This window comes from Desmodus rotundus, chromosome 7 (genome assembly GCF_022682495.2).
Source record: "Desmodus rotundus isolate HL8 chromosome 7, HLdesRot8A.1, whole genome shotgun sequence".
Lineage (NCBI taxonomy): Eukaryota > Metazoa > Chordata > Mammalia > Chiroptera > Phyllostomidae > Desmodus > Desmodus rotundus.
Genome location: NC_071393.1, coordinates 131371825 through 131399421, shown reverse-complemented (window position 1 = coordinate 131399421; position 27597 = coordinate 131371825). Strand labels below are relative to the sequence as shown.

General features: G+C 56.7%; 1 protein-coding gene across 2 annotated transcripts; it reads right to left on the bottom strand.

The window, feature by feature from the left end:
* Positions 1–356: 356 nt before the first annotated feature.
* Positions 357–27597, bottom strand: BDKRB2 (bradykinin receptor B2). Of its 2 annotated transcripts, none has more exons than XM_024567479.4 (4): positions 27408–27597; positions 11447–11532; positions 8070–8186; positions 357–5114 (listed from the first exon to the last, which is right to left on the bottom strand). In XM_024567479.4, the coding sequence occupies exons 3-4, from the start codon at positions 8141–8143 to the stop codon at positions 4004–4006; spliced, it is 1185 nt and encodes a 394-aa protein (XP_024423247.2). In that variant the 5' UTR covers positions 8144–8186; positions 11447–11532; positions 27408–27597; the 3' UTR covers positions 357–4003. The 2 variants fall into 2 exon arrangements, with proteins under 2 accessions (XP_024423247.2, XP_045058012.2); XM_045202077.3 differs by lacking the exon at positions 27408–27597 and adding an exon at positions 12888–12909.

Here is a 27597-nt window from a genome sequence, read left to right as displayed (position 1 = left end):
TTCTTCCTCGGTTGCTTCCATCTCTGGGCCTCAGTTGCCTCCTCAGTGGCCGGGAGGGTCAAGTCCAAAAGAGCTCAGCGAAGGGTGAGACATGGGGATGGGGCCCCTTTAACCTCAGCCCAAACCACAAACCATTAACCTTTCAGTCATGGCTCTTGCTGTACCATGACCTCCCAGCTCATCCCTGACACCCACATCCTCCCGGGGTTGGCCAGAGGTCACAGCTATGTGAGCCTCTGCGATGGGCTCGGGGATTGAGCAACAAGGAAATAATGAAGCACACTGCTGGCTGACGAGGAGACACTTCGCCTCCCAAACCACAGAGACTGCATCCAAGGGGCTTCATACATCAGCGGCAGCCGTCATCATTTGCTAGTTCCTGTCAGGTCACGGGCATGCAGCTTGTACCGCAACACCAGACCCTCGCTGGCTCCAGCCCGGGCAGACTTGGGAGCTGGACCCATTTCTCGGTTCTGAGTCCACCAGAGGCCCACCTGGGCTTCTCCCTATTGCACCAGCTTTCTGGGGCCAAGGAGGGTCAAGGATCGAGCGGCTGGTCATGTTGCCTGGCTGCGGTTGGGGCTGCTTGCAGGGAGGGTCTCCTAGCCTGTTTCTACCTCTGAGAGCCTAGCTCAGATGTCCAGCCAGGTGGCTCCCCCGGGACTGCATGCTCTGGTCTGTGACCAAAGTCCCTTGGATGAGTGAGCTCCTTGGGGCAGCCGTGAGCAGCTTTCTCCGAGCCCAAGACCGCTGGGGCAGGGGAGTGGTGTGGGCTGGTGGGAAGCGAGGGCACCAGGAGGGGCCTGGACTTTCTGCCGGGCTCTGTGCAGGCCTCCGTGTCCGATGCAGCTGGAGGGTGGGGAACGAGCCAGGGAGCAGGGAGAGGGAAAGACACAGGGCAGAGCTTGGTGCGTGAGAGCTCTCGCAAGCCATGTTAAGGATGTGGAACTTTTTTTAAAAAAAGACTTTATTTATTTATTTTTAGAGAGAAGGGAAGGTAGGGAGAGAAGGAGGGAGAGAAATATCGATGTGAGAGGCACGTTGATCAGTTGCCTCCTGTATGTACGTCAACCAGGAACCAGACCTGTGACCCAGGCACGTGCCCTGACCGGGACTTGAACTGGTGACCTTTCACTTTGGGGGACGGCGCCAACCCACTGAGCCACGCCAGTCAGAGCTGGATGTGGAACTTTATCTCCAGAGGAGTGGGACACTGGTAAAGGTTTTCCTGTTAGAGGGTGCCATGGTCACCCTCACTGTCGTCTTCATCTTCATCATCACCATCACCATCGTCACTGTCATCAGCGCCACCATCGCGACAGCTCACACATTCTGAGTGCCAGCTGTGTACCGGGCACTGTGCCAAACACTTTCACACACTAATTCTGCTGGCCGTTCTTTGAGGTAGGTGCCATTCTTACCCCCATTTTACAGATGTTAATGAGGACTCAGAAAGGATGCGTGAGATACCCGAGACCACAGAGCAGGAAGAGGCCAAGCCAGAAGCAGAACTGGAGCCCGTTCTGGTTTCCAGATTGGGCTGTCTGATACCAGAGCCTTAGCTCCTAAAGGCCGAACGCTGAAAGTCTCGCTACAACAGTATTTGCGTTCTTCGTCGGCGTCACTGCCTGAGAGTAGAGACTGGGCCCTGGGAGACAGTGGTGGCTAATATCAAAGGTGGGGGGCCCGGTAAGAGAGGTGGTTAGACATGGAGAAAGATGATGACTCGGGAAACAGGGGAAATCGAAGAACTGCCGATCCATCAGGTGGAAGGGGTGAAGGAGGGGGTGCATTCGCTGATGGGCCCCAGCTTTCTGGCATGGATGGACGGGTGTGTAGATGGGCAGGGCCATTTCTGTAGACACGGAATGTAAGTTTTGTTTAATTGAGTGAATGGATGAATACATGAGAAATGAAGGGGTCCCCAAGTGGATAGACAGTGACTTCCCCATCACTAGGAGTATGTAAGTAGTGACCTTGTAGAGGACACTGCTGACTTGGCAGAGAGGTCAAATGAGAAGCACTCAGCAAATATATATTACACGTGCGAGTGATGGAACCACCACCACTCGATGATTCCAGGACCTCACGGGGCCTCCCAGGCACCTGGTGGAGCTTGGCAATGAGTTGCCAACGGAGGAATGTAAGATGGGGGAAGTGTTCAAATCCTATTTAATTTTCTTCAATTTCTACTTGAGTCTCTTTCAGAGTGTGCGTTGCAATACGTGTAAATAAGTATACATATGTGGTCCATGTCATTGAAATGCTTTTACTCAGCAGGACACACACCCGCAGAGGCTCAGACACCACGGAGCCTCGGGGCAGAGCCCTGCAGGAGGTTCCGCAGAAACAGGTGGAAGCCTCGTGGCTCCTGCCTGCCACTGGCAGAGTCCCGGGGAGGCGCGGGGCTCTGGGCGTCGTCGTAACAGAAGGAAGAGCTGTGCAGACACCCCTCCGTTCATGCGGCTGCTCAGAAAGGGCGCGGTTTGCACTGGTGAACGGTCTCTGTCGTCTGTGCCGTGCTCCTGCCTTACGAAGGGCAGCTCTCTGGGGCGCTCACAGGTCAGGTGCTCTTCACCGAGGTACCAGCTCCACCCCAGGCAGCTCCCCTCCTACAGAATGACCGCAGCTGCTTAGACCACGTGCGGTCTCAGGGACCGTTAGGAGCCCAGGGCCCTGAGGCGGCCCTGCTCCCAGGGGACTCCAGACCACCGCACGCCCACCGGTGAGCGAGGGCTGCGCATTGCAAAGCAGCCTTTCTCTTCCGCTCTCACCAGGTGTGTGGTTTAGCTTCCTTCTAACACTGCACGGTCCCTCCTTCCTATTCCCCATAGTCTTTTTCCAGCTACAGGTGCCCATGTTTAATGGGGCAGAGGGCTGTGGCTGGCGGGGGCTGGGGTTGGGGGGAAGCTGGGATGGGGAGGGAATCTTTCGTGACCCTTCTTGTTTTAAAATCTGGAGCTGAATTGGTCAGGTTTTGCGGGCTCTTTGCTGCCAGACCCTCCTGGTCCTCCGGGTCCTATGCCCCCAGACCCCGTTCTGTGTGCATAATGACACCTCACATTTGCATAGCACCATTGGTTTCTCAAAGTACTTCCATGCCAGTTCCCTCATTTAAGCCTCACAGCTTCCAGTGACAGAGGAGGAAACTGAGGCAGGGACTAGGCGATGTGTGGCTAGCTGTCGGCAGAGCTGGGGTGTCAGGCGCCTCGCCCCTCTGTCCTGCGCGGCACCCAGGGTTTGCTCGCCCAGCCGCAGGACAACCTTCCAGTGGCTATGATTGCTCAGCTGTCCCCACGCGAGCTTGCAAGCTCCTCCAAGACAGCCTGCTCTTTCTCTTTCTGGCCTCTTGCCCTCAGTGCTCAATGCTGCGTATACAGCAGGTGCTGGATTAGTGCTTATTGGGTCCTTCTTGGGCATAGGCCCCTTTGTCTGTGGGCAAGGGGAGTGACAGAATCCTGATCTCCTGGTTCTTACCAGGGACCCTCAGAGGTCCACCTTCATCAGTCTGAGACATCCTCCTCCGAAGTCCTGGCTGAGTGGGTTAAAGAGACCCAAGGCAAACACTCAGCCAGGCACGGCGTGCGCACTCCGCACCGCACCAAAGCTGGGGGTGGTTCTCCTGGAGTTCTGAGCTGTCATGCTGGGGTGGGCAGGGTGGCGGAGGGGACACCACATGGGAGGAAAGCTCAGGCACTCCTGTCCCTGTCCCCAGGCCCCGTCCACTCCCGGGAAGGAGCAGACTGGCCCAGGTGTGGCAGCAAATAAGAATAATGCTGTCGTGCTGATGGAGCCCTTGCTTCTTCGTGAGGTCGCCCCATCCACACACCTGTGCTCACGGCAACCTGGGCCGGGCAGGAATCGTGCTCCTGGGTTTACCGCAGACACCGACCCATTGCCCACGGTCACACAAGGGATGACTTCCGTTCCTAGTTAGGCACATCCTGCGGAGCGACTGTCCACAGACCCTCACACACATCCACAGTGACCTGGTCACGTCTGCTCACTGGCTGCTCCCCACCCACTCTGGCAGTTTGTGGATCTGCCGATCCACCGAGATGGAGGTCCGCATCGTGCCCATGGAGCTCTCGGTCAGATTGGGCTGTGCCACACAGCCCTCTGTCCGGCAGAGCCACTGGTATACCTCCCGGGACTTCTTGCGGAAGCGCTTGCCCACGATGGCATACACCAGCGGGTTGAGGCAGCTGTTGCTGTAGGCCACGTAGGAGGCGATCTGCGTGAAGACGTCGATGACGTGCTCATCCCAGCAGCTGGAGAGGACGTCCAGGCGCAGCAGCGTGTCCAGGAAGGTGCTGATCTGGAAGGGCAGCCAGCAGACCACGAACAGCAGCAGCACGGCCAGGACCAGCACCGTGGCCTTCCTCTCCGTCTGGATCTCCTTGAACTTCTGCATCTCGTTGTTGCGAAGCACCTGCATGATCTGCACCGTGCAGAAGGTGGTGACGCTCAGGGGCAGGAGGAAGCCCACGACGTTCAGGAGCATGTTGGTGAACACCTCCCAGGTGCGGGATGGGTAGATGATGACGCAGGCGGTGACGTTGTGGCCCTCAGCTCTGTAGTCCTTCATGGTCCGGAAGGCCAGCATGGGCGAGCTCAGGAGCAGCGCGCACGCCCAGATCACCAAGCTGTAGAGTTTGGCCCAGCGCACGCCGCGCATGCGGCCCACCGACATGGTTTTCACCAGGGCCAGGTATCGGTCGATGCTCACCAGCATCAGGAAGCAGATGCTGCTGTACAGGTTCATGTAGGCCATGGTGTTCACCACGCGGCAGAGGGCCTCCCCGAAGAGCCAGTCGAAGTTGTTGGCGATGGTAATGGCCCAGAAGGGCAGCCCGCAGGCCAAGATCAGGTCGGCCACAGCCAGGTTGCCCAGGTAGATCTCCGCCACTGTGCACCTGCTCTTGTGCAGGCAGAAGACGCTGAGGACGAAGGTGTTCTCGAGCACCGCCAGCACGAACAGGACCCAGAGGAAGGGGGCCTGGATGGTGTTGAGCCAGCCCCACCACTCGAAGTGGGGGCAGCCGTTGCTCTCCACATGGGTCCCGTTGAGAGCAGGCTGAAGGGCTTCCGAGGTGACGTTGAGCATTTCGGCACTGAAAGAAAGTAGAAAAGAGGCTGTTACACCTCGAGGTCATAGAGGACAGAGACACAGCTGGTGTGGAAGGAGAGGGGCACTCGGCAAACGGCTTCCAGGAGGTGAGGTCAGGGGTGGACCTGGGCCCCTGTGGTGGCCGCCGCGCTCAGAGAGGCAGTTCAGGCTCATCTGACTCCCTGGGCTGTGGGGAGGAGGCGTCTCTGCTCCTTGGGCCTCCAGGGACAGCCCTGTTCCTTGTCTCGCGGCTCCGCTGGGATGTCTCCCTGGCCAGCACCCGTCACCAGCACTAACGATCACGAGTCCTTGAAGCTTCCAGGAAGGGATGATGGGTGGCCCACATTCCTTCCTTATCATGTGGGCTCTTCCGAATGGAGCTGGTTGTCGTTTAGCCTCTCCTGGCCTGGCCGTAGGGGATGAGGTGATTAATTTATGAGAATAGAAAAATGATGTGCCGGACAGGGAGATTACATCTTGGCTCTGAGACCACGGCCCATCTGCCCAGGCCTTTCTCCTGCTGGCAGAGGGCAGCGCCGTATTGTCGTACCCTCCCCGGGGGGAAGCGTTCATAGTGTCAGAGGTTACGTAAGACAGAGAGAGGGAGGGCAGGGGTTTTGGAGCCAGACCATCCTCCTGGGTTCGAACCCTGGCTCATTCATTGGCTGTGTGACCTTGGGTAAGTCAATTAACCTCTCTGAACCTCAATGCCCTACCTTGTAACGCAGGAATAACAGAACCTACCCCTCGGGGTTGTGGTGAGGAGCTGAGTTGGTCGTCTCGTTTCGTGAACCTATTGGAACAGCCAACACCAGTGCCACTGTTTGCAGGGCCCCGTCCACATCAACGACCTCGCCTCGACCACGCCGGCCCCTGCCCCACTCTTGGGGGAGACTCAGACCGCAGGGCAGCCCGCTTTTCAGCAGTGTTGCTGTTCAGCCTGATGCACCTCCACGTTCAGCAAAACAGTCTGGGCTCGCTTAACGACCACCAGTTCCAGCCCAGCTGAGCGGTCTTGGCAAATCGCTTGACCTGTCTGAGCTTCCATTTTGTTTGCTTTGCACAGCTGTTGCAAGATTCGAATGAAAGAGTGGGCATGAAGACACACTGAAAAGCTGAAAACACAGCCCAGAGGGCAGGACTAGGAGCTGTTTCCCTAGCGCCCCGTGGGGTGGGGGAGGAGAGATGGAAGTAGAGGGGCTTTTCCTGGGCGGTTGATTGTGGGCAGGCTCAGCAGGAGGAATCGAGCAACAAATCCTGGGAAGGACTTGCTGGTTGCTGCTGGGATTTCCCAGGAAAAGCCCCTGTGTCTCCTGGAGCAGCTGCCCAGCTTCGAGGGGCCAGACCAGAGACTCGTGGTTAAACGTTCGTCAGGGCATTTATCCTTCCAACGAATCCGGAGTGTCCTCTGTGCCGAGCCCCACCCTGGCTTCAGGGACCCAGAGGGGAATACCAGTGTCCCCCCGCCCTGCCCATGGCCCAGTATGTGAGGAGCGCCAAGGGGCAGGACGAGGGGGTGGGGGAGGGGGAGAAGGAGGGAGGTGACTCTGGCGCTGGGTCTGGAAGGATGAGGAGCAGAGGAGGAGAGAGGACAGACCAGACAGAGATGCACCAGCGGGGAAGCCACGGGCATGTTCTGGAGGGCGGACTAGATGTTCCAGGTGGGAAGGGGCCAGAGATGGGGCTGACAATGGGAATGAGACTGTCGTCACTGGGGGCTAAGAAAGTGAGGTGCTGCCCCGAGGGCTTTAAGAAGCAAGGGATGGGACAGAAAGCATGGTCTGGAAAGAGTCTTCTGGTGGCTTTAATATGCCCAACATGTGTTGTTGCGCCTCCCTTCCGAGGGTGGAGTCTAATTCCTCTTTCCCTGAACTTGGTGACATGCTTCCCAGCCATGGTGGCAGAGCCAGGGACCGTGTGTGACATCCGAGATGAGGTCACAAAATGCAGTGCAGCGTCCTCCTTGGACTCTGGGGCCTCTCACTCTGGGGATGCCCGGCACCACGTAGTGAGGACACACGCAGCCTTGTGCCTCCAGCTGAGGCCAGAGATGTCATAGGGCACAGACAAGCCTTCCCCCTAGGCCCTCGGTTCCTGACCTGTGCAAACTGGCAGGCTTGGTGAGGCCGCCCCTGACGGTCCCTGTGGTCCAGCTCTGGGCCCCGTTTCTACAGCCACGGACACCTCTGCCCTTGGCGCTGCAGGCCCGGGGGCTGGTGTCTCATGGTTGAGCTCTCCAGAGACTGGAGCATCACACCAGGGGCTACCTGTTAACTTTCTAGCAAGACAGTCCCTCGCCAATAGGTGGCACCTGGCCCAGAGCTGGCTCTGAGATGCCACAGGAGGGCCTGAAGGTGGCCCAAGGAGTGTGTGACTGGGAGTTAGCTCTGTGGCCCCAGCTGAGATGGCCATCTGGTGATTTCCTTCATAGGCCGCACCTGCCATGGGACCCAGAGGCCAGGCTGGGATCCTCTCCCCCTTGTCTTGGCAACACCGCCCCCACTCAGGGCTGACCCTCCCTTTCTCCTGCTTCTCCTCAGGATGAGTTCCCCACATTCTCTCTTTAGGTGTCCGGCCTTCCACCAGACGTCAGCCAAGTTCTGAGGACATCCTGTCTCCACGGTGACCTGGCACATCTCTGTGACTCCTTGGCTGTTGATCTCAGAGTTGCACTGTCTTCATGTCCAAGTTCATCCAGGATAGCGCACCTGTGACTGCCAGTAATGTGTCCTCTCCCTGCTGCCCCTCCCCCAAAGCCCACAGAACCGCCTCTGCCCCCCGGGCCTACGGGGGTTTGAACTCTGGCCTCACCGGGCCTTGAGAGGTATGGTCTTCGGATTTAACGCTGCTGTTGCTTCGATTGTTGTCCAGGAGATGAGGGTCCCCTCTCCTGCGCATTCTCCGGGTCGGATGTCCGCTTCCACCCACAAATGTCAGTGCAGGAATCCCTTTGACTCACCTGGAGGAGACCATGGTGGGCACCAGCTCTTCATGGACAGACAGGAATGTCGGTCTCTTCCAGGCAGACAACATTTGGGTGCAGAGTGGGACGTGAGTGAGGCCTCACCTGAGCTAGCTGGAAGAGGAGAGATGGTCAGAAGGCAGCCGGGGACCCCGAAACACATACTCCCCACTAGACAAGGCGGAGGAGTCCTTTGCTCCAGAGATCCGCCCTGTGCCGGGCGCCAGGGGCGTGATGCTGAGGACTGGCCTGGCATCTGCCCGCCAGGAGCTTGTCGTTTAATGGGGAAGCCAGACATTACTCAGACAGTCAGGAAATGACTGAAAACTGATGTCACTGAAAAGTTCCTCTGACAGCGCTTAGCATGGGGTCCTAGCGAGGCCCGGGGCAGGGGACGCATGGACATTTATTATGAGACCTGAGGGTGAGCGGGAGCAGACGGGGCGAAGGACGGCAGTGGAGAGGAGGATGTCCAGGCGGAAGGAGCTGCAGGAGCAAGGGCCCTGAGGCAGGAGGAAGCTGGGGGTGAGTGCGTGTCAGGCCCTGGTGTCTGCTAGGGGAGCTGGGATCGTGGTGGGTGAGGAGACGGAGGGGAGCAGTGGGGAAGCAGGGAGACCAGTTAGCAGGTACTGCATGTTAGTCTACGCGTGGGATGATGGAGCCTGAGGAGGATGCATCCCAGAAGTATTCAGAGCCTAAAACCGCATGCCTGGGGTGAGGTTGGGAATGGAGGGGCGGGGGATGAGCAGGAGGACGTGCCCAGGACAGCCCACCCCAGGTGCTGCCCTCTCCGCTGAAGGGAAGAAGGGGGTGGGCTGACTAGGACAAACAGGATCACGTGCTGAGACTCGAACCTGTGGAGTCCAAGGTGCTTTTGTGACTTGTAGGGTGTGGGTGTGCAGCTCGGGGGAGGAAGGGCCTGGGCTTGAGGACAGGCTGGCTGTGACGTGAGGGAGAGGAAGTAGGCACAGGACCTCTGGGAGCCTAGAGCCTAATGAGGGGGACGGGACAGATGAGCCTCAGCAACCACTGTGGTTACTGCTGCCACGGGCTCTCAGGTCTGAGCCGGGCCCTCACCTGCGTCCCAGGTCCAGTGGGGCGTCCAGGGACAAAGCCTTTCTCTGCCCTGCCTCACATTTCCCTGCACCCCCAACCAGGGAGGTCGGTGCCGGCTGTACGCTTGCCTCACAGAGGGGGAAATGACATGCAGGGAGGTGTGGTGGCCTGTCCCAGAGTCTTTGCTGGCAAACCTGGCAGTGGGGCTTCACCCCCCTTCTGCTGCCAGACCTGGAGCGCTCTCCAGGACCCCACGGGCCCTCTCGCTCCTGGCTGGGGTGGCGTGAAAACCGGGGTGCATGCATGCATGTGCGTGTGTATACGGGTGGAGCCCCGACCTGCCCGCCCCTGCCTCCAGCTACCCCTTGGCTAGAGGAGTCTGCAAATGTGGCACTGGGCTTCCAGAAGCCCTTCTGTCCTCACTCAGCTATGGGAGGTGGAGATAAGGCCACGGGAAAGTGCTCAGGGAATTCGAACACGTTAGAAAAAGAAAAGCCCGAGATGGTAAGCCGGGAAAGAATGGGACCTGTTCCTTGAATACTCGTTGAAGGTTTATGGGAGCCCTCAGACAGAGCTGAGGCCAAGATTTGCAACTTTCCCAGGATGCAATGAGCTGCAAAGCCCTTCTGATCCTTCAAGGAGGGGGCTCCAGGGGAGGGGGAGAAAGCCCGGCCTGCCCCTTGGAGAGAGAATTCAGTGGGGGCTCATGTGTTCCAATGAGGTGTTTCTCAGCTATGATTACTGTTTTTTGGGTGCTGAGATTCAGTGGGGAAGAGAGGAGACAAGCTTTCTCAGCCGGTGACAGCTGTCCAGGTAACTCGGGGCCTCCAAGCTCGGTCACCTGGCCAGAAGCCCAGTGTTTCCTCTCTGGGTCTCCCCGGCTGGGTGTCCCCAGATCTGGCCGAATCAGCCTAGCTGGACCCTAATTGCTTGCCAAAGGCTGTAAACATCGCTCCCATGTGCAAAACAAAGCCAAGGGCTTTCAGCCCCCCAGAGGTCTGGAGACCAGGGGGCTGAAGGGTCCCGGAGAAGTGGGAGTCGGGGGTTATTCTAGTTGTTTCTCTGTACCTGCTTTGGAGGCATGTGGTGTGCTGAGGCAGGAACTCTGCCTCACTCCAGGTCACCGTCCCTGCAGTCCCCCTTCGGGGACACCATGGGTGAGCTCTCTGCCATGTGGCACCCCATGGGGTTTCACCAGTGGGGTCTCTAGCAGGAGGCTGAGGCGGGGAGGAGAGGGGGAAGGGGGCTTTGCCTCTCAGCTCCCTCCCTCTGAGCCTCCAGGGCTGGCTGTCAGGGGTCCTCTTGCTGGCTCAGGCTCCAAGTGGGGAGGGAGGGAAGGAGGGACCTTTGCTCTGCCCTGCAAACAGACCCTCTATTAACATTCTCTTTATATTACCCAGTTTGAATGTGCCCCCTCTTTCCTACTGGGACCCTGACGAACATATCCTGGGGTTATAAAATCAGATGTCAGACAATTATTTGAAAGACTTTGCGGGGAGCAGGCACATTGGCCTGGGGGTGGCGGTAATGACCAAGTGCGGCTTTGTGTGTGTGATCTTGAGTGTGTCCGTTCATTCCCCTGGGGGCCTGGTTTTCCTCATCCACAAGCCAGGGCCACAGACCCCTGCCCCCCACAACTCTGATCTTCATGCTGGGGTGGGGGTGGGAGGAGGAAAAGCTGGTGTTTCCCCTCATTTTTCAAACCCATGCTTTGGAAGGAACACTCAATATTCTGATTCACTTGTACACTATCTCCCTTGGAATTCTGTCCAAGAAGACTTACTTTTAAAATATTTCCTTTCGTTGACTCACATAAACATTGGATCTTAGAGCTGTCAGGAGAAAATTCCCCGTTAGCCTGAGAGGGAGTCTGTCCTGGTTTCCCAAGAATCCGTGTCTGGGGGGCTCGGAGGCTGTGGCGCCACAGAGCACACAGCAGCACCTTCGCGAGGGCCGAGTCTTGCCTTGTCTGGGGCGCCCAGCCTCGGAGCCCGGCCAGCCCCGTGCTTGGTGGCTGCTCGTTGGAGGTGGGGCACTGGGGACTGGACAGTAAGTAGCTCCCACCATGTGGTTGCTCCTTTGGTGACACTGCTGAGCTAACTGCCTGGGGTGGCTCATGTGTCCCCAACACCTCTTTGGTATTTGTCATTTCCCGGCAATGAGAGCAGGTCCCTGTCTGGGCTGGACCCCAGATCTAGCCAGAATTTATCGCGTTGTTTATAGTCAACGCTAAATATAAGAGTCCATTGCATTCATTTTTCACAGGTGTTTTTAAATGACAAATGATACTCCACTTATGCTGATGATTTTCCACTTACGTTGGGGATGTGATGTTACAGCTCAAACCTCCATCGGGACTGAAGAAATAGTTGCAGAGCTGACGTGGAGACAGCAGAGACCGCACCTGTGGAAGGACAGACTGTGGGAAATGCGGCCCCCAGACACCCAGCTGGACACGTGGGCCACAGGCGGGAGCTAGACCGAGAAGTGAGATGACCCCCTCTATCCGACTCCGAGGAAAGCCGCCCCTGACTCAGCGGGCCGCTGTGAGGTGCAGAAGGTCAGCCCCAGTCCAATGCACCAGGCATGCGGTGACTGTGTCCCCGCACATGCTCTGCTCTTCCTGCCCACCCCTCCCGGGACGACCCGCCCGCTCCAGCCACACCTGGGGCGTGGGGTTCAGGGGCAGTCCCTTCCACGTGGCCTGGCTGCCTGCTCACACACCCAGCCGAGGTTTTCGGACAGTATCTCCATGGCTGGGCAGAGAGACGAGCGTGTCTCTGGGATGTCCCCGCCTCGCCGCTCCAGGGAACCCTTGCTATCACCCAGTCCTATTCTGGGGCCCAGGCTGGGTGTGCTCCTTGTGCCGTGTGCAGCCCCTCTCAGGGATGTGTGTGGCTAGGTGTGCGTGTCCATCTGCCCCACTGTATTCAGGCTCCTCAGAGGGGGCACCCTGCCACACTTGTCTGTCCACCCTCCAGCGGTGTTGCCCATGCCAATCTCTCAGACCACCCAGCAAGCTGGAGTCAAGGCCAGAGCCAGAAAGCGCCGAGGTCTCCTGAATCATAGCTCAGGATCCTTCCCCAGCACCTCTCCAGAGTGAATGTTTCCCTCTATGATCTGACCGGCATGGGACTGAGTCAGGATGCTCCTTATAGATGGTCACAAGGGCCGACCGCAGGCCACTGCAAACACCGGGGTTGGGGGAGGGACAGGGGCTCAGGCACCGCATCAGCCTCAAAGGCAGGGAGAAGTGCAGCCCTCAGCCCACGATTTCCAAGGGGCCCATTTCTCCTTCTCCCTAAAGAAAGACCAAAGCTGTCTGGGGGGCGAGGAGGGTGTTCTGGGAAGGGAAGCTCGGTTCCAGGAACTCCCAGTGAGGGGTGAGTCAGAGGATCCTGTTCACCCTCAGACGCCTGTGGGGGCCCTGCCAGCCTTCAGACACTTGATGAGCCTGGAATGTTTTGGAAACATTTACACGGGGAGCGGGGGAGCCTTGAGGATCCGAGCCCCTCACCCACGCTTCTTTCCCCGGCAGAGGTCAGAGAGTAGCTTCCCCGACTCTGCTCGCCCTCAGGTACCCCGGGGCTCGTTTTCGTCTTTATCCTGTTCAGCACGTCTTGGGTTTTGCAGTTTTAATGAATAAGCAATTTTATCTGACATCCTGACACCACTCCTTCCCCTTAAAAAAAAACAACAACTCGCCTTTTGTTTTCAAAGGTAATGTAACTACAGAAAAGAACGCGTAGAAACACTAACCTCTCCCACAGTGCTGACGTTAAACACAGCCCCTCGCACGTCCACATTCGGCCATCCTCTCTCCTGTCACAACACGGAAATACTGTGTCATTCCGTGGTTGTCATACGACCTCTTTACCAACGGCGTGGTACTTGTTTACTGTGGATGAAACCATCCCTTTACTGCAATCCCTCCGTTCGGGAGCGCACCTCGTTGCCCGGTGGGACAATTTCCTACGCCCCACCACCCCTGCTTTTGCCGGAGCTCTGCCCTCTGCCTGAGGGGCCCTCACCCCTCCTGCCTGCTGAAGTTGAGACCAGCTCAGTGGCCAGCCCTTCCACGGGGCCTCCCCTCACGGCCCTTCCACAGCGACCAACAGTGGTTTTTATGCCAAGGTGACTGGGCCTCGCCCTCCCACCCCCTCATCTGACACAGATCTAGCTGTTGCTACGGAGACATTTTGTAGATGTGATTCAAGTCCATAACCAGTTACTTTAAGTAAGGCAGCGGAGCCTTGATTATCCAGGTGGGCCTGGTGCAATCAGCTGAAAAATCTTAAGGGAAGAACCCTGGTTTCCCAGAAGAATTGTTTCTGTTCACACCGGAGGGCTCTGTTCTGCCCTTCCCGATTGGCCTTTCCGACGGATTTCAGACTTGCCGAGCCAGGCCTACAACCACCTTCCTCTTCATACACCTCCTAATACGCATCTCCTGCTGGGCCCTTTCTCTGGTTGAACGGCCTCAGGCAACGGAGGCCTCCCTCTCCTGTTCCCCTCCTCCTTCTCCTTGACGTTTGTTTGTTTGTTTCGGGCACGTCTATTAGAGTTGCTTGTGTTGCTCCTTCCTTTCTCTGTTGAGTGCCTGACACCTAGTAGGTGCTCAATAAGTGATTGTTGACTGACTGGTGGAGGGCAGGGTAAGCCTTATATCTCTTTTTGTCCCCAGCAGACACATGTGAGGGGTGGAGGCCAAGGGAAATGGAAGGGCGAGCTCTGGGTGTGGCCCCTGTTACATCCTCCAGACCGCAGCACCGTGTGGTTGGTGCATGCTGTTCCCCTGTTGCAGGTAAGAAGGCAGAGGCTTAGCAAATGAAGCCGAAGTACTTCAAGTTCGCACAGTGAGCCAGAGGCAGGGCCAGGATTCAAACGCACGTCTGCCCAGGCCCAAACCCCAGGCCATTTCTTTCGCACCAGACCACCTTCTACCCAGTGAAGGGCAGCCCCACGGCATAGTTGAGGGATTAAGTGGGTTTGCAGGCCCGGCTGTCCCAGGCCCGGAGCGGGTGCTGTGACTTCATCCCTCCAGGGAAGACACTCAGTGCAGGTGAGCAGCTCAGACTAGGGCTCAGCTGGCCGCACGGGGGTGGTGGGGGGATGAGCACAGGACTGGGAAGCGGGCGGCCCCTGGGCCTTGGTCACTGGGCGCTTTGGTGATGCAGGTTTCCTGGGCTGGAGACCTCGTCTCCCAATCGCAACAGCCACCCTCAGTTTGGGGCTCGAGCAGAGTTTGGCAGGCAGCCTGCAGTGGAACATCCACAGTGTGAGAGCGTGAATGTGGGAGAGCAGGGGCTGGCTGCCTGGAGACATCCCCCAGGGGTCAGGGCCACAGAGACCTGAGGTCTCACGACTGAGATCCAACCAGGTCAGAACCCGAGCTCCAGCACTGAGTAGCCGTGCACAGCGTCGGCCAAGAGGACGAACCCCCAGGGCCTCAGTCTCTGCACCTGTCGCGTGGGGATGCTACACACCTCCACACCCCCGGGATGGCTGTGAGAGCGCAAGGTAATGACTGGAAAGTGCCTGACCTGCTTTGAATGCTCCCTACAGGTCAGCTCTCCAGCCTCTCTGCTCATGGTTGGGTTTCTGCACAAGAGTTTATTGGGGGAAAGAGTTCAGCTTTAAAAGATAATGTTCAACCTTCCTCCACCTTCTCTTTTCCAGAGGGGGAAACCGAGGCCCAGAGAGGGGATGAGATGTCTCTAAAGCCCCACAGTGAGTAAATACCGGCCTGCAAGAAGAGAGAGGCCTTGCCTGTCCCTTGCGGGAGTAGCCTTCTAGGGGTCTGGCCCAGGTCACAGGTGACAAGGCGTGTGGAGGCTCTCACGGGTCTGGAGTTGCTGCGGACAGAGCTCGAGGGCCATCTTAATTGAAGTGGGGGATTCTTGCACCAGGCATGTCCCCTTTTTCTCTTCCACCCCCAAAACTGTTCCTAGGTTAACCCGACAAGATCCTGGCGTGGCAGCGTGGGAGAGGCTCTTGGACACTGTTGTATGGGAAGTTGCAGAAGTGGGCACAGCGCGGAGGCCCAGAGGTGGCAGGCGTTCTCCCCGGATGCAAAGCCAGTTAGCGGCAGAGCTCAAACTTGAACCCAGGCCCTGGGATCCTGGTGCCCAGGCCTCCTATTTTTTATCATCGCACAGCCGCCCCCATCCCATGCGAAGACAGAGCTGTCTGTGTGCCAATACTGTCTGACTGTAGACATGGCCGAAGCCCAGTCCCAGGCCCCCACCCATGCAAGGGCGCAGTGGGGCCTTCACCAACCCCTTCAGAGTGGCTGCCTGGGACGGATTGGAAAGATATGCTCTCGCCACTCTTCTGTACGTTCCAGGGTTTCGGTCCTGAGCATGTAAATAATTTATAATGGGAAGAAATGAAATTCTTGCAAGAGAGCAAAAGCCGGAACCACAGGTCCGGAGGGAGCGTGTTTTCCAGAAAAGAGATGACTCTGGACGGCTCAGGCTTGGGAGTGCATCTGCCACAGACACTCCAGCTCTTTGGAGGTCCTGGTGGCCTGGGGGGCACTGGCGCTGCTGGGGTGGGAGGAGAGGGCAGCCGGCCAGGGGCCTCTGCCAAGCTGGCTGTTGGCCCAGCTCCTTTGCCACACATAAGTGTGTGTGTGCTGTGACCTTTGTCCCCCAGCCTGGTTGACAAAACAGGGAGAGGAAGACACAATAAACAGACTCTGAGCCAGCTGCAGAGAGAAAACAATCCTCGGGCACAAAAATATTTGGGATCTTAAGACTCCTTACAAGATGCCCTAGGCTCTAAAGGGACCTCCACCACTACCTGTTCACCTGCCGGGAGTGGTCTTCCTGCCCATCCATCCCTCTGTCCATCCAATAAATTTATGTTCCCTGTTGCCATGCTCAGTATGAAATAGAGCAGGAGAGACCACACCCATGGTGGGCAGGACCAAAACAATCGGGACATGAAGTCACATCCTTATGTCATCGTTCAAGAGCCATCTCCAATGTCACCACCTCCGAGAAGCTTTCCCTGACCTCTCAGCCAGCAGAGATGTAGAGTCTAACACTCTACAGCAAAAGGGTAGGGGAAGTATTTTCTGGGCACCAGGGCCCTGGGCTCCAGTCCTGCCTCCATCACTGGGTACCAGGCGTGGCTTTGAATAAAACGCCATGACACTTTGGGACCTGCATGTCCTCCTCGGGAGAAGGAGCAGTTGTAATAGCTGATTCTGCAGACCTTTGCACAATCCAGTCGCTAAAGAGAAAATAAGCTGGTACGGTAAAGCAGCGAGTTCCCCATTCTGAGAAGCATGCAAGCAGAGACAATGGAATTGGCATACTGTGTTTTCAGGGGCTCATCTCCTTCTCATTTGCATTGAAAGATGCTTAAGGAGATGGGCGCGATGAGTCAGCCTGCGCTAAAGTTCCCCTTTCCTGGGAGTGGCATGGCCGGGGAATCTCCCTGCCACCCTGCCCTGCTCCCCGAGGCTCCAAGAATCCCAGGTCCCTGCCCCTCCCTGTCAGGCCTGCCCAAGTCAAAGCCACAGTCAAGTCAAAGCAGCCATGTGACCTCTGCCCTCTGCCCAATTCCGCTGTGGGAGGGGGAGCCTGCTGGGATCCAGGGAGTCGACCTTCCAAATTCCAGAGCTCTGGTTCTGCCAAAGCTGCACCTTTTCTAGGAAGGAATCCTGTTTCATGGAGCAGATCTGCAGAGGAATGGGCCTGACCTCTCCCAGACTGGAGAAGCAGGCAGGGCGGGAAAAGTCGGCCCGGAGTCCCCAGCCCAGGTGTTCACGCGGGGCCTGGGCTCTGGAGCCAGCAAAGCTGGACCTGTCTTGATTTGTCTAGCTGGGTGACGGGGGCCTGTTGACTTCGCCTCTTGGTGACATGGGGGTAACCTTCTCTGTGAGGAAAGGGGTGATGCCTGGGGCGGAGGGTGGGGTGCGGGGGCCGGGGTGGGTGGGGGGAAGAGGCGGAGAGATGGGGAGGAGGAAGGCGGGAGAGGATTCCAGAGAAGTGTTTGTCCAGCTGGGGGCCTGGGCAGTCTGCCGGGTCAGAAAGCGATGTATCCAAGGCCACAGACTCACAAATAGGGACCTGTGTGATCACCCCAAAGCCACCACACAGACAAAAGAACCAAGAAAGAGCCAAGGTGACTGTAGTCGCTTGTCCAAGGCAGACCCTGCTGGAAAGGCCTGGAGTTCAGGGCTGAGGAAGGGCTCAGGCCCCCTCCTCCACCCCAGCCAAGGGGTTACCTTCCCAGAGCTCGGGGGCTCCTCCTCACCTCCAAGGTCTGCCCCTCCTTGGGGGGCTCCCGGAGAGGTGGCCTACTGGCCCAAAGGCGGTCTGAGGTGAAGGCTGCTGGGAGGGCAGGGAGGTGACAGGCAGGCCTGGCTTGACCCCCGCCCCTGGCTTCTCTCTGAAACTCTGCTTCCTGCCCTGCAAGGCTCGGACAGTTACAGCGTGCCTCCTTGGGGTGGTCGTGGGGATGGGATGATATAGTGGTTTCGGGTGCCTGGCCCATGGGCCGGCCCGGAGCCTTCGGCCACTCACGGCAGCTGCCCTCAGTCTTGCTATTGTTGGTGTCCTCATCATTATTATTACGCTGCCCTGGGCCATGGACACAGCAAGTGCCTTTGAGCAGGTGGCTTTCCCTCTCCGGGCCTCAGTTTCCTTATCTGTAGGGCAAGGGGGGGAGGTGGCTGGGCAGATGAATCGGGAATGTCCCTCCAGCTAAGACAGTCCGTGACTGGCAGCTTTCGGAGCCCACCTATCTGGTAGCCCACCCGTCTCAGTCGCTGGTGCCCACGCATGCACACACACACTGACACACGTGTCCGCTGCTCGTGGGGAGATTCGCACACCCCGTCTCCTCCTTCGATCCCCACACAGCACTGTAAGAGGTTACCCTGTGTGCGACCCAGTCCTAGTTCAGGGAGAAAAGTAAAGTCCAGACAGGCCCTTGGTCCAGGAGCCCGGCCTGCTGTGAAGCGCAGGGGTGGGTCTCAGTCTGCCCTGATTGCAATTCCCCGCCCCCAGGCCACCTTCTCCGTGGCGGGGAGGGGGGAGAGGAGAGAGGGGCTGGCGAACAGGACAGGACGCCTACCTCAGTTATGGAGCCCTCCCCAGGAACTGCGTTTGCAGCCCCGCTGGCACAGGGGGTCTTTCAGCCTGGCCGGGGCCCTTCACACACCCCTCCTGGGGCTGCAGGGCCCCCAGGGACCTCAGGGTTGGTGTTTCTGGTGCTAAAGCAGGTGGAACGCTCCCACTTCCTGAGCCAGGATAGAGGAGAGTTTCTGACAGGCACGAGCTTGCCTAGTCTCCTCGCATTTCAAAGTTTGGGGACCACAGACAAAAGCCTCACGGAGCCCTGCTTGGCCCACTGTGACTCAGCGCCAGGCGGAGGCCCTCCCAGACTGCTCCCGCCCCACGCCCTTGCTCCGCAGCCTGGCGTGGGGGGGTCAGGGCCACTGCGTCTGTGCCCACCGCCAGGTCCCTTCCCCTCTCGCAGACTCAGTTTCCTTGTCAGGGAGAGGGGAGAGGTGATCTGCAGGCGCTCGGTCCACATTAGAGATCATTGCTCCTGCAGGGACCATGGGCGAGACAGCAGAACGGCCATGTGGTTTGCAAGCGTGTACAGGCCCGGCGCAGACTGAGAGGGGGCAGGAGGGTGGCAGCCAGGTGTCCTCTCTGCACAGGGGCAGGCAGGGGAGGGTGGAGGGGCTCCCCAACCTGTCTCCAGAAAACTCTATTTCTTTTGGATAATTCGATGAAGCAAACCAAGAAGCTAAAAAAATGCCATTTCCTTTTTGCTTGGTATTTCTGAAAATAATTAATAGGACAGGAAAGTGCAGAGAACCGTTTATCATATTTTAGACATGCGGAGTAAGAAAAGCGGAATGTTTAGGACCAAGGAACTGCTTAAATCTGTGGAAAATGATGCTCCAACGAATTTGCCAAAAAAGAGAGAACACTTCTGATATTTCGTCAAGTGGGAAAAGCCGGGCACTGATTGTATGTAGAATGCGGTAGAGAAAATTCTGGAAGGCAAAATATCAAGTTCTTCCTCTTGGTGGCTGCCTTGGAGCCTGGATCCAGGCTGCATTAGCATTTCCTTCGCTATCTGTAGGAGTCATGAAGAACACACGTGACTTTTGTGATGAAAATATTTAAATAAGCCAAGTGTTTTCTTCGATTTTTGAAAAAATACGGAATGAATTATGGCTTAGCTTATGTAAGAAAGATCATCAGCCAACTGCTGCTCTAAGAAAGAACTTGCTTACATTAAAAACTAGTAAATAATTGCACAATCATGTTTTCATCTCAAAGGAAATGTTCAAATATTTACCGACTGTTCCTTCAGTCATTTTTCCTTTTCCCTGGCCCCTGGTCCCGAGCAGGCGGATGCAGTGCCGTTCTTACCACCCCGGAGACAGCAGCCAGGTGAGCGACCACAGAGGGGAGTGACAGGAAGGCAGGCTTCCCTGCTGGGTGGCAGAAGCCCCACATTGTCACAGGGCGAAGTGACCTGCGGGTCCCAAGGAAACAAAGGAGCAAGACAGAAGCAGATGGTCTGGGCCTGGTTTAGGTCTCTGAGTGATTTTTCGGGTTGGTTACAGAGATGGCGCGTTTGCGCCCTGACACCTGGGAGCACCGGCCGCTGCCTCTGCTCACGAGGGACCCCTCAGTGTCGCACCTGGCTCCCCTCAAGTCTGCAGGGGCCCCTCTGTTGGGGTCTGATGTATTTGCTGGTGCAGAAAACCTGCAGCCAGCTGGTGCTTCTTCCTCTGTGTGTTGCCTCCCCTACCTCTGGCTTATCCGGCTGCCTCCCCTCCCACCCTGTCTGGTCAGCTCCAGCACGGGGGCAAACCTGCTGTGTAACCAAAGAGCTGGGGTGACAGAGCACACTGGTGGCAGGCGTTTGGGCCCCAGCTCTGCTATTTATTAACCACGTGACTTTAAGTGAGTGGCACCTCTATGAGCCTGGGTCCCCCCACCTGTAGGAAAAAGAGCATTATCTCTCCTGTGCTGGTGGGGCCAGGACCCAGCAAAGTCGCCCCTGGCCCTCAGGTCTCACTGGTCCTCGCTCCCTTCCCTGCCTCTGGAATGACAGTTGCTTCCACTGTCCCCAAATCCATGAGTGGTTCTGGGCAGTGACTTCCCCAGGGGCCCCAGCCCCTCAGCTATAGCCGCCACAGTCCAAACAGACTCTTGGAAGAAGTTCCCCAGGCTACTGGCAAGGACCTTCCTGTGCCTGGTGTTTATCCTCATGGGAAATCGTGCACCCATTTCTGGGGCATGCGAGGTGTCCCTGTGGGGCTGTTAGGGCTGTTAGAGCTGTTAAGCACCTCCGGCCCCAGCCCCCTCCTGCTCCCTCTCCAGCAGCAAGACTGGTCCCTGCACCGGCCTGAGCACCCCTCGTGAGTTCCTGTTACACCTTCACCCACCCAGGTGGGCACAGGGGCCCCTGGGAGAAGACCTGGACCAGAGCAGGCCCTGCCCCGGCTCAGCCTCTGACAGGCTGTCTCCTCGACTCTCAGGTGGATGCACCGCCCTGCCTCGAAGGTTGATCAGAGGAACACTTGTGACAGTTTTGGGTGGCACAGCTGCCCAGGGGTGGGGCTGGGATACACTTCCGCGTGTCTCTGCGTGTCTACCCCACTGCCTTCCCTGCACCCATTGGACACGCCCTCGTTTTCCTGGGCCTAGGACCCTCCAGAGAAAGAACTTGACACCTGCCCACAGGATGACAATTCAGACATTCTAGACATGTCACAAGCTGGTTTGGGGACATGCAGGCAGCAGAGAGGCTATGTGTCTGTTTGTGTAAAGTGCGTGTGAGAGAGACTCAGGACCAATAGCATGCATATACGCAGGTCCTGAGCTGGGGGCTGGGGATGGATGGATGGATGAGCTGAGGCCCTGGCCTTCGAGGGGGCTCACAGGCTGGCAGGAGAGATGGGCACACCAATGACTACAATACAGCATGACCAGTCTGTCACTGAGGGACCACGGCTGTTGTGCGAACACCAAGGAGGGACCTCAGCCTGCAGGACAGGGACATAAAAGATGTCCTAAAAGACTCCATCTTAAAGGATAAGTAGGAATGAAGTAGGTGAAGAAGCTGGAGGAAAGTGAGGAAAAGCACTGTAGTCATGGGAACAGCATGAACGAAGGCCCAGAGGCATCAGAGGGCCTGGTGTGCGTAACGTGCTGGGTCATTCAGTTTGCCCTGTTTCATGCCGGCTTTTCCTTCCTTTTTTCAGAAGAGTCAGGCCCTCCAGAAAAGGTTTCAAGAGCACTCCTGGGTGCTCCCACTTTAGGCGTGGAGCTGTTCCATCTTTAAGGCAGCATAACCACTGGCCCATTTTATAGTTCCACTCTCCCGCCCATGGTGTGGGGAGGGGCCTGCCTTTCCCTTCCCTTACTCAGGATTTTCTTTCCAATGAGCACGGGGCAGTGGGCATGTGCTGGGGAAGTGGGAACCTCCTTCCCATTCCTCGCCCTTACACATTCCCTCTAACAAGTTCTTTCTGCCGCTTGTGACTGGCTCTGTCCTGCCTCCGTGGCCCTTCCTCGGCCCACACCTCTCAAAGTCTGCAGGTGTGAAGCAGGGACTCAAGTTCAAACACCCACAGTTCCCATCCAGGGGGCGGTCTGGAGGTGAGAGCAGAGGCCGGAGCTCTGTGGGCACCTGGAGGACCAAGTCCTCACCTAAGGGCTGCGTGTGACCAGATGGGGCATTCAAGTTCAGCCTGGCCCGAGCTGCCTGCATTTCTAGAGAAGCTGGGTGTCTGAATTTCTACCTGAAATATTTTGGTTTTTAAATATTGACTCTTTTTAAAATACTGGTGGCTAAATATGTAGCATAGCTGTGAGTGTGTTGGTCCAGGGGCCCTGACTGAGACCTCTGTGTGCTGGCAGAGGCAGAGACAGTGGAGTCCCAGGCACAGGCCTGGGGGGCGAGGCGTTAGCTCTGTGTGACCCAGCCTTTATGTAGGCGAGCCACCTGCTGCTCAGGGACACAGGGACCTAAGGAACGAGGGCCCAGAGGAAAGGAGATCTTTCTGGGGCTGAGGAAAGCCCTTAGCCAGGCAGCTCCTCCCCAACAGAGGGCCTGCGAAAAGGTTGGGACGTGGGGCCCAGCTATGGCTGGCAGCTACCCCTGGCCACCAAGTCAAGTCGCCGCCCACAGCTCTGTCCAGCATCTTACTGTGTAATTCTCTGCACGGCATACATCGCTTCCTGCTACTCCCTTCTCCTCCCCTCTCATCAGAGAGCTAGCTCTTGGTTTTTCCTTAGATGGACTTCTGATTTTAATGTTTTTTCCTCTCTAATGCATTGTTTTGTTTTGTTACCATGGTTTTTGTTCTTTTGTCTACTGTTTTTGTGCATTATTTGGCTTATTAAACTGAACACTTCATTCATTTACTGGTCATCTGTACTGATTAGTGCTAGTTATGATAAATGAGCGGAATAAGTTGTCCTGTGCGTGTGGCTTTGGCTGCTCCCAGGAATTACATTAGTAGCATTCTCATTGTTGATCACTTCTGAAATATCTGTAATTTCAGTCTTTGTGATCTCTGATGGAAGAGTTGGGAAGAAGAGTGTTTTGTAAAATTGTCAAGTGGTTTGTGATGTTCAGTCTTGATGTTTGATGTTTTCTATGGTAAGGTCAAGTGATGCAACCTGTAAGAATTCTATATCTTGGATTTATTGATGTTTTTTTAGGGCCTACAACATAACCTCTGTGAATATCCCATGGAAGTGTATTCCTTGTAGAGTACAAAGTAATGTAACTTATAATAAATGTAATATATTTCGTATATGCATATATTCTACTTTCCTGAAGGTTATCTTTCAATTTTTAATTAACATGTTAAAATTTGTATCTACCTGTTAGCAGCAAGAATAGAAAAATAACCTTTCTTCTAGGTAAGATAAAATCTTTAGCACACTTTTCCTCCCCTGCTCCCTCCTCCTTCCCACTTTCAGATTTAGTTACAATAATGAGATATTTTAGTTCTAGATTATTACTTAATTTCTATGCCTTTTCTATTTTAAGTATCCTGTCTAAACAGTTGTAAACCTTCATAATCTCATCACAACCGATTTGTTAGCCGTACCTTAGAATTGGTTTCACCAATCCCACCAACTTTTTCTACAGCATGCCTTTCTTTTCTGGACCTATTTGGAGGTACTGATGTCCCGAATGGCTGGAAAGTACAATCTCCAAGGCTCCGGAAAGACCCCAGGGCCTCCTGTCTGTGGCCACACTCTAGGTGCGCAGGGAGTGCCATACTCTAGGCTGGGCTCAGCCTTTCCCCTTGGGGGACTTCCGGCTGCGTGGGGGAAACAAGGCACAGTGTGATGCTTTCCAGGCCCCGAGGAGCTGGGCTGGGAGCTCCTGAGGCTCCATGTTCTCAGGTGAGGGTGCCTGTCAGTCTGAGAGGTAAGAGGGGCAGGGATGGGCTTGGGGACCCTGACTTGCTCCGCTATGGGGCCTTAAAGGAGGGTCCAGAGAGGGTGGCTTTGGGGTCCAGGGCAGAGACAGGGCCCAGGTTCCTCTCAAGTTTGCTCCCCTCAGAGAGTTCTTTGCTAAGGCAGTTTGCCTCAAAATATGGACGGCGGCCCACCTGCTTTGCAATCCCTGGAGATGTTAGCGAGTCTTTGGGCACCCAGACCTCCAGGTCAGAGTCCCAGGGGGAGGGCCCAGGCATCTGCGTGGGGGACCAACATCCAGGTGACCCCAGGTTACAACAGAGTTTGAAAATGACTGGTCTTTCCCCATCAGGCCACACTGCTGGGAGCATGGCCGCTCAGGGACCCGGCAGGAAAGAGGAGGGGACTTGACGTCCTGGTTACGCATTAGCACAATAACAAGCACAGAAGCCACAGGGCTGTGCCAGGGCTCAGCACGTGACAGTCTGTGACACCCTGCTAGCTGTCCAGCCCGGCTCTCCCGACCCTCCGAGGTGGACCCAGAGAAGCAAGGTGACTCGCCCGAGGTGGCTCAGTCAGCTCGTGGGTTTGGGTGGGGTCTGGAAGCCAGTCCCCTGTGCCTCACCTCGCAGTGCTCCACGGGCCGCAGAGAGCAGAGAGGCCCAAGGTGCTGGGGGTGGGCGTGGAGAGTTTGAGCCTACGGGGGAGTGTGCCAGGGCCTCAGCTGGCACCAGGCACGGACGCATTGCCTAGGAACACGAGCGTGGGTGGGAGAACCCTGAAGCCGCCATGATCCCACTGCAGGGCAAAGACAACACTATTTTGGGGGCTCCTTTTCCTGGCCCCAGAGGCTGTCCTTCTGCTGGGCGGGTGCGTGCAGTGAGCCTGGCAGCTGCTTGCTCCATGCCTGCACTGCCTGGGTTAACCCTCCCCACAGTCCCAGGAATAGGAAGGGGGAAACCCCCACCCCAGGCCGTTGAGAAAGCTGAGGCTCAGAGAGCTTCTCTGGCTAACAGTCAGATTTTGGACTCAGAGCCCTTGTTTGTTCCAGCCTGCCTTGTGCTGGGTTAATTTGGGGGAGGGGACTCACACTTTCCTAGGCTGCAGAAAGCTCCAGACCCCACTCGGATGGCACAGCCAGAAAAATTCCTGACTCCTTGGATTTGTTCTGAAAGGTGTGTTTTGATGAAAGAATTATGGACACCTAGATGCAACAGGACCAATAAAGACTAGAATTATCAGTCTCACTCCAGGAAATAGCAAGTGGACCATTGTTCATTGGGCGAGGGGTTCAGCTTCAGTCTAAAGAAGCACGTTTTAAAGGTACCGCTCTCCCGAGGTGGAGCGAGCTGCCTTGCACAGTAGTGAGCTCTCCATCCCTGGAAGCATGTGCACTGAGATGGATACTCAGAGGTCAGGGGAATCCTGGACCGGATGGGCACTGTACCTGATGCACTTCAGCTATCAAGTCTTAGTAAGTTCTCCTCATTTGACTCATGGCCCTGAGATGCTCCCAGTGCCTTCTGGCTCCCCAAAGCCACACACAGGCCTGCTCCGTGAGCCTTTTTCTGGTTTCTCAAGTAGAATTCATTTTTTGGAATAGTTTTAGGTTCACAGGAAAATTGAGTGACAAGTACAGAGATTTCCCACATTCCTCCAGCACAGCCTCCCCCACTACCAACACCCCCAGAGTGGCACCTTTACTACAATCACCCACAAGCCCGCAGTGCACACTGGGACTCACCCGTGGGGTACACATGCTGTGGGTTTAGACAGCTGTATAGTGACATGTGTCCACCATTGTAGCTTTGTGCAGAGCAGTTCCACTGCCCTAAAGACCCCCCGTGCTCATCTACTCGCCCCTCCTTCTCCCCAGCTCTGGAAACCCCTGATAGTTTCATTGTTTGCACAGTGTTGCCTTTTCCAGAAGGTCAGAGAGTGGGAATCCTGCAGTATGGAGCCTTTTCGGTCTGGCTTCTTTCATGTAGTGATGACTTGGTGTGCTTTTTGTGCCTGCTCTGTGACCAATGTTCATTTATCCATCCATCCACCCAACCATTCAGTCATTCAGCAAATACTGGCCAGAGCCTGCTTTGTGGTCAGCACAGATCTCAGCGTGAGGTGGGGTGGAGGGCTGCTGTTAATGGACAGACCAGATCTCTGCTTTCATTTGGAAACAGAGCCCCCAGTGGGTCTCAGGGCATGCTCCCCTGCCCCACGTGGACCCCTCCCTGACTGTGAGGTGGCACAGGTGAGGGGGGCAGCCCTTGGCGGTGCTCTCAGATGCCCTCTGATGAACACTCAGGCGGACAGTCGGTGTGTTAGCAGAGACCACATGGCAGAGCTGTCTCGCCTGCTTGGTGGCATCAGCCAGCACCTCCTGAGTCTGGTCTAATCCCCAACACTACTTAGTCTCGCCATCCATGCTCAGTTAATCTCTTGAACCTCCCCTGTCTGCAAATGACAGAAACCGAGTCCCAAAGAGGTGGAGTCATTTCCCCGGACCCTGAGCAAAGGCTCTGCTAGGCTACACTCTCTCCCTGAGACTCAATTTTCTCATCTCTTCCACAAAAGGCTTGGAGCATGTGACTGCAGGGGTTTTGTGAGTTCAGGGCAGAGCTGGGCTGAGACCCTGGGGTCCTGCCTGTGGCATTACCTTGGGAGCCTTCTCCTGGCCATTCCCCACCCTGCCCAACTCCTGCCCCAAGGAGGAGGAAGTCAGCAAACTCTTTCCTCAAGCTTGGGGGTCTCCCGATTACAGAATGTTTCCATCACCCCCATTGTGGCTAGAGCCCAGAAGGGCACAGAGGGAGTCTCTCCAGAGAAGGAGGACAGCAGTGTTCCCTGGAGTCACTCAGAGAAGAAATGGGAGGCGGGGTTGGCCCAAGGGCCCCCATTGCCCCACACCTGGGCCAGAGCTCCTGCTTCTTGTGGGCTGTCGGGAGCAACAGGCAGCCGGTGACTCAGGGAGGCACATTCCAACCTGCCCGGGGGAACAGTGCCCCCTATCCACCCCGCCCAGGCCCACGGAATTACCTGCCCTCAGCAGTTGTAATAACGGCTCCCCTTTATTGAGCACTGACTGCATACGTATGTAGCATGTCACACGCATGAGGTCCATCTCTGTCTTTGCAACCACCCTGCCAGGTCAACTTTACTCAGGGGGTGAGAACAGAGCTGGGGCTCCCTCCCAGGGCTGGATGCAAGCCCACACGCTTTATCCCTCTGTCTTGCATCAGGATGGTGGGTGGTGTCCAGGGGCAAGAAGTCCTGTCTGAGTTAAAGTCACCACCTCCATGCGCATCGGCCAACATTTACAAAGCCCTTTCGCCTCAGCCAGATTTAACCCCTGCCACCACAGGGAGCAGCCCGGCAGTCTTTGCACACAGAGGCACTGAGGCTCAGAGAGGTTAAGCAACGTGTGCGAGGTCACATAGGGACAGAGTGGTGAGTGAAAAGCCAGGGTCTGGAGTCTAAACCCCACCCCGTCCCGGCCACACCTCGCCTGGACTGAGGCTCTCCGTTCCAGGTGCCCACCCCGAGCGCACCCATCAGACGGAGTCTGTCCCACACGGCTCACACAAATGCACGCGTGCCTGTCACCCCGATTCCACCAGTTGACAAACCCAAAGTGTCCAAGACGGTGCCTCTCGCCGGGAGCCCTCCTTGTCCCTTGTCAGGACTAGGGAAGGGAGGGAACTTTTCCCAAACAACCCAGGACCTGAGGGCAACTTGTGTCCCCGCCCCACAATCAGCCTCTGTGGCCCCCACCTGCCCGCCTTCCCTCTGTGCTGGGGCTGCCCGTCCGCCAGCAAAGGCGAGGTGGCTCGGCCAGCCCTCGCCGGGCACCCACCTTGTCCGGAGGGAGCTGCTCGGGCACCTCGGTCGCTCTCCTGTCCAGCGTCTTGCAGGGCTGACTGATGTCCCCTCCCCTCTGAGGAGGGAGTGAGCTGGAGCAGTGGCAGGAACAGCTCATCTTTCAAGGGCTGGGCCGTGATGTCATCACCCTCCTAGGCACTTCCTCCCTCCACCTCCTGCCCTGA

Bases quoted from the DNA above. Each gene is read 5' to 3' on its own strand.
- BDKRB2 (XM_024567479.4), bottom strand. From the start codon at position 8,143: ATGTTGTCTGCCTGGAAGAGACCGACATTCCTGTCTGTCCATGAAGAG. The intron at 5,115-8,069 runs GTGAGTCAAAGG...ACTTTCTTTCAG, and splicing joins CCCACCATGGTCTCCTCCAG to TGCCGAAATGCTCAACGTCA.